The sequence below is a fragment of the Gracilinanus agilis genome, chromosome 2, assembly GCF_016433145.1.
Source record: "Gracilinanus agilis isolate LMUSP501 chromosome 2, AgileGrace, whole genome shotgun sequence".
NCBI lineage: Eukaryota > Metazoa > Chordata > Mammalia > Didelphimorphia > Didelphidae > Gracilinanus > Gracilinanus agilis.
This window is the reverse complement of record NC_058131.1, coordinates 556,660,474-556,666,655: the sequence shown is the minus strand read 5'-3', so window position 1 is coordinate 556,666,655 and position 6,182 is coordinate 556,660,474. Positions and strand designations below refer to the sequence as shown.

Sequence of the window (6,182 nt, the reverse complement as noted above, 5' to 3'; positions counted from 1 at the left end):
CTTTAAAGTTTCTTTGTAATTAAATCTATCTGTGTTGGACACTGTGTAATTGAATCTAAATATATTTTTGTGTGATTCCCAAATATTTTATAGATTTTGTAGTTATTTGGAATGGGATTCCCTTTTTTAAATAACACTGATTTTCTGTTATAGAATTAATACTAAGTATCAAATTAGAAAGCAAAAGAGCAGAAAGGGCTAGGCAATTGGAGTTGAGTGACTGGGCCCTCGTGACACAGCTAGCAAATGTTTAAATTCAGATTTGAACCCAGATCCTCCTGACTTCTGAAGAAATATTGTTGATAAATTGGAGTTGGGAGGAGGAAGATGTGATAAGATACTTTGCTTGGTATCCACAACATTATCTTTTAACTCTCCTCCCTGAAGGAAAGCCAGGGATGGCTTCCCTTCCCTGAGTAGTCAGTACTTAAGGTTCTTGGAGACAAACTGTACATAAAAAAGTTACTTATTTATGCTTTATAATATGGAAATAATAATTAATAACAGGGAAAGCCTTTAGCTAACAGGGAACTAACTCTCCATTCACTTCCTACGTCTATCTCATGTCAGAGCCTTCATATCTTCCAGCCAAACTAAACCTATACTTACACTTACTAACCCCCACCTCCCCCAAATGCTATCTGACTCTAAATCTACCTAAATCCTTATTTAGTTAACTTAATTTGATAAAGAGATTCTCCAAGAATATATAAATCCAGTCAGCCAAGATGGCATCTGCTAACTGACATTCTGGTGACCTTGGTATGGCCCAGAGTCCAGACAAACAACTTCAATCTTTCTCCTTCTCCAAAACTGTTATCCAGCAAAGCAGATCTACCAGCTTCTCTTAAAGATGACTTCTCTTGATCAGGAAAGTGGAAACCCTCTTCAGATGGGATTCAGATGTCTCTTTTCCCTTCCACCCACCAAGAGTAAAGCCACAGATGCTTTCCACCAGTAGCCAAAGAAAGGCAGCTCACCCACCAAAGTCCAGTGAGTGGTCAGTGAGAGACCCCAAGTCAGTCAGTGACACAGTGAGAGGACCTCACCAACTTTTCTGTATTCCTCCTTTTAAGTTCTGGTCTCATGCTCAGCCTTCTGTCTTGCCTGCACCCTTAGATCTATAAAATATTTGGAAATCACACCCTCAATCTATTTATCAAATATTTTAATCAATATCCTAATTTCCTCTCTACACTTCAGGCCTGACACTTTACTCACTGCCTCTCCCCTTTCTATTATTGCTTCCTTTTTTATTGTTACATAGAAATTTCATTGAATTTTTAGGATTTATTTTGTAGCCTGAAACTTTGCTGAAGATATTGTTTCAATTAATGTCTTTGCTAATTCTTTAGGATTTTTCAAGTATACTATTATATCATCACCAAATAGGGATAGATTTTTTCTCTTACCTTGTTGCTGTTCCTAGCATTTCCAGAATTATGTTAAATAATAGTGGGGTGAGTAGAAATCCTTGCTTTACTTCTATATATATTGGCAAAGATTCCAGTGTCCTATTGATTCATTCAAAGTAAATTCCCTTGCATCTCTTTCCTCTCCAAGCAGAATCATCATCCTAATTAAGGTTCTCATCACCTATTATTTGGACTATTAAAATAAAATCCAATAAATCCAATCTTTATTTTAAGGTCTATTCTAGTGATGGCAAACCTTTGAGAGATAGAGCACCAGGCCCTATTCCCATCCCACCCCCCAGACAGAGTGCTGTGCCTGCTCCACACCTCAAAACCAAGTGCTGTGCCCTGCCCCTCACACCTTCTGCTTCACCCTTGCTATCCCCCTTATCCCAGACAGAAGAGGGAGGAAGCACTCCCATTGGGCTGCTGGGTAGAGGACTGGATGATGTGAAAAAAATGTCATCAGGCATGGTACAGAGGGAGAAGGGAACTGCTCCATCTGAGTTCCTCTGTCTTTCTAGTAACAAACTATAGGGGAGACGGGGTTTGGGAATTGGGTGGGGGTGCACGTGCCCACAGAGAGCTCTCTGCATGTCATCTTTGGCACCTGTGCTGTAGGTTCACCACCACTGCTCTATTTTCTCTTATCCATCTTTTTAATAGTTGCTAAAGTAACATTCTTTGCTCAAAAAGTTGCAGTGATTTCCTATTACCTCTAGAATAAAGCATAAATTTCTTAAACATTTGAATCATCATCTGATTCCCAAGTATTGACTTTTAGATTTATTTTGTTAATTATATTAGCATCATTATATAAAATGAAGCAATACAAGTAAATCCATTTAAACATAAAGCATTATATGAAATTTTTACTCTCCATACATTACGTACATTTATGCTAAACTGTATTTGAAACAACTTTGCAAATTTCTACTTTGTCACATAATTCTGTTATGCTAAAAACTTATGGACTAAAATTTTCTCATTTCTGGTGTCTTTTAGGGAATCTGTGGGACAACCCACTCAGGAGTTTCTTTAGAGCTTTCTTCATATCTTTATTCCGGAGACTGTAAATCAAGGGGTTGAAGAATGGAGTTGCCATGGAGTAGAACAAGGTTACAAACTTTTCCATTCCAGACTGATTTCCAGATCCTGGGCTCACATACATTACCATGACTGAGCCATAGAATAGAGACACCACAGTGAAGTGGGAGGCACATGTTGAGAAAGCCTTATTTCTTCCAGAACCTGATGGCACACGCAGTACAGCTCTCAGCACATGGACATAAGAACCCAGTATGTAGAGGAAGGTGATAAAGATGATGAGTGAGCTGATGGTACCACAGGCCAAAGTAGTGTTGGGGACTGGGGCACAGGACAAGGCTAATAATGGCCCCAGGTCACATAAAAAGTGGTCAATGATGTTTGGACCACAGAAGGGTACCTGTGAGATTAGGATCACAGGGGTCAGTAACCACAGGAAGCCCCCCACCCAGCAGAAGAATGCCAAGTTAGCACAGAGGCGTTGAGTCATGATATTGGAATAGTGTAGAGGTTGACAGATGGCAAGGTATCGATCAAATGCCATCACAGACAGAAACAAGCATTCAGAGGCACACACTGAGAAGAAGAAATAGAACTGAAGCAAGCAGCCAGTGAAAGAGATGGTTTTGTTTTTAGCGAGTACGTTGACCAACATTTTGGGCACATCAGAATTAACATAGCAGATTTCTAAGAAAGAGAAATTGGCCAAGAGAGTGTACATGGGAGTGTGAAGTTGCTGACTTGACCAAACAGCATAGATGATACATGTATTCCCCATGATGGTGAGGATATAGATGATAGAGAACAACATAAAGAGGATGATTTGAGTCTCTTTTTGACAAGTGAAACCCAAGAGGATAAACTCACTCACAGTCCCAGAGATATTAGTGATCCCTAAAATCCTCATTTCTCTTTGATCTGTGAAAGGCAAAGGAAGAGTAAAGATCTGAAGACTGATTTGGATTCACCCTTTCTTTTCTTTTCTCTCTACACACCCATTTCTGAGCAGTACTTTGCTTTCAACCTTCTGTCCATGGTCTATTGTTGTTTGCCATTTGACAAAAATACCTGGAAGAAACTATATCATACACACACACACACACACACACACACACACACTCACACACACACAGAGTCATTCTCCATTTGTATTTGGCTCTTCTTTGGATATGATTTAATTTCATATAAAGATATACATATATAATTATATCAACTAATCCAGAGGATTTTACTCCAAAATTTCAAATGTTAAATTTTTAAGAGGGTTAGTATTATGTCATTGACATTGTTGTATCATTAAACTTTGGTGTTATTTAGATTGGCTCACCAAAACTTATTGGAGTGTATTAAGGTCACAATTTATACTTTAATATAGAAGAGTTAGTTTCATGGGAGGAAATGAAAGGGTTCTAGGGCCCCAATTTGAAACTCTAACTCTCATCCACCATCTACCAGCTTTCCACTTTTTTCATAATGGAGACCAAGTGAAAAGGAGTTTTGGTGACTGTTAGAATTAAAATTCAAAGCTGCTTTACATCTTATGAAAGGTGCCTTGACAATATTTTTTTTCTTATATAAAAGGACAAATTGGAGTCCTAACAGAGGAGAACCAAACTTTTTATATCCTTTTTTGATAGTATCCTGGGATTATTAATTCTGACTCTGCCAAATGATAATTCTGATGTTTAAAAACCACTGAAGTATTTCCCCTTTAGTTGGTTTTGAAGATGTTTCAAGTGCCCATTCTATATGGTTTTCGTCTTTCTGACTTTTCTAACTATAGTCACAATCTCCCAATGTATTGGTAGCTCACATTTATGTAGCACTTTAAGTTTATAAAACATTGCATATGTTATCTCATTTGATTCTCATCAAAGCCTTGAGAAGTAGAAGTTCCTTTTACACCCATTTTATTCATAATCAAAAGAAAGGCTCAATAAGGTTAAATATAATTCATTGAAGGTCATAAGCAGAACATCTATCTATTATTCCTTGCTACCTCTTATTTATGCAAAATCACTAAATTAGATTCAGTGTCACCTAAGGAGCAAATGTAAAAAAAGATATAGGAGATTTGGGAAGATGAAGATTTCAAAGTAAATATAGAAGAAAAAGTCTTTCAGTTATTTTATCCTGGATCCTCTGCTGATTCTTTTGTTTGCTCCCAATCCTGGACTGTGTCACTTCAAGATTCTGAAGAATCAATCATAGCATTCCCAGGAAAGAACTACTGGAGAATTCCCCAATCTCTTACCTCTACCAAGTTCCCATTTATTCTCTGGACAGTACCCTGAGAGTTTTCTTCCTGATTTTGCTCTAAGTATTGTAGATTTGTTAGCTCAGTTTCCACTCTATTTTTCATTGCTTTTTCTTTGTATATTTCTAACTATCTTGAGCATAGATTAATTTTAATTACATGGAATGAAAATTTAATAACAAACTTACAAAAGAGTAATATCTTTCTATGCTCGACTGTTTGCTACACAGAGTTCTTGGATGACCAATATCACATCATCTTTCTAGAAAATAACAAAATAAACAAATAAAAACAAAGAAATATATCCTCAGATCATGTTTTCTAAGTTTTATGTCTTCAAGGACGCAATTTTCTCAATGATATCTTATACAAATGAATGATGTAGAGAAAACGGTAAACTCATTTCTCAGTCTGACTAATGATGGCTCTAAGAATTATGTAATCTGAAATACTCATGCAATCTGGAAATAACCAGGGAAATTTGAACTACATCATCATAACAAAAGAAATAATGAGATAACAATAAAAAGTGGTTTATTCCCACACACATACTTACACATCCTGAAATAGAAGATACCGTTTGGTTCATTGGTGAAATGCTAATTTTTACCTTTATTAGAAAGGATGGTTTGGCCTTTTTACTCAAGAAGAAGATGAATATCTCTCTGACTAATGACATATCTCCTCCAATATTTATCTCATTTCCAGTCATAGCTCTTGTCTCCAGAGGATTACTTTCTGAAGCAATGGAGAAAAAAAATGATTATATGCAGTACCTAAAGGGAATATGCTTTTTTTTGTGCCAATCATTTATTTTGCAATTGTTTATTCTTCCATTAATATTTATTGTGTCTACAATGTAAGATGATGAAACACTAAAGTTCTTCCCCACTAACACCCATCTCACATTGAATTATACTGTTTATTTCTTTTAATCACCATTTATTAAGCACTTGTTCTAAGTATAACACCATGTTAGATACTGGGAGTACAAAAGCAAAAAACAAATGAATAAAATAAAATAAAATAAATAATCGCTGTCAAGTGGAATATTTATTTGTTACCATAGTAATCACCAGCCTTTTTATGCCATGACTTTATGGGTTGTCTCTTGAAACAAAGACATGTTTTTCATAGTGTGTAGCAGCAATGTCTTGAAAAGTTAAAATGACTTCAAATCCTGGAAGCTTTTTCATCATTTTGCATTGACCAATACATTGGGTATTAGCATGACTTTCTTGACTTCAGAGGTTCTATTCTTCCTGTTAACCACATATTCAAGGATCTCCCTAACTTTACAATATTAAATAGGGACTTTAATGGATAACTGCTTCATGTTGGGCCACAATGCTTATACCTTCTTTTCCTAAATCTCCTTCCACATTTCAACTATAACTCTGAGAAAAATAATTGAATTGACACTACCATTTCTAGAAATTTTGAGCTAATTGTGCCAATCAGTT

General features: G+C 36.2%; 1 protein-coding gene across 1 annotated transcript; it reads right to left on the bottom strand.

Moving 5' to 3' along the window:
- Window positions 1–2,400: 2,400 nt before the first annotated feature.
- LOC123234145 (olfactory receptor 11H12-like) lies at window positions 2,401–3,369 on the bottom strand. Its single transcript, XM_044660088.1, has one exon. It carries the CDS (start codon window positions 3,367–3,369, stop codon window positions 2,401–2,403), a length of 969 nt encoding a protein of 322 aa, XP_044516023.1.
- Between the last annotated feature and the right edge of the window lie 2,813 nt (window positions 3,370–6,182).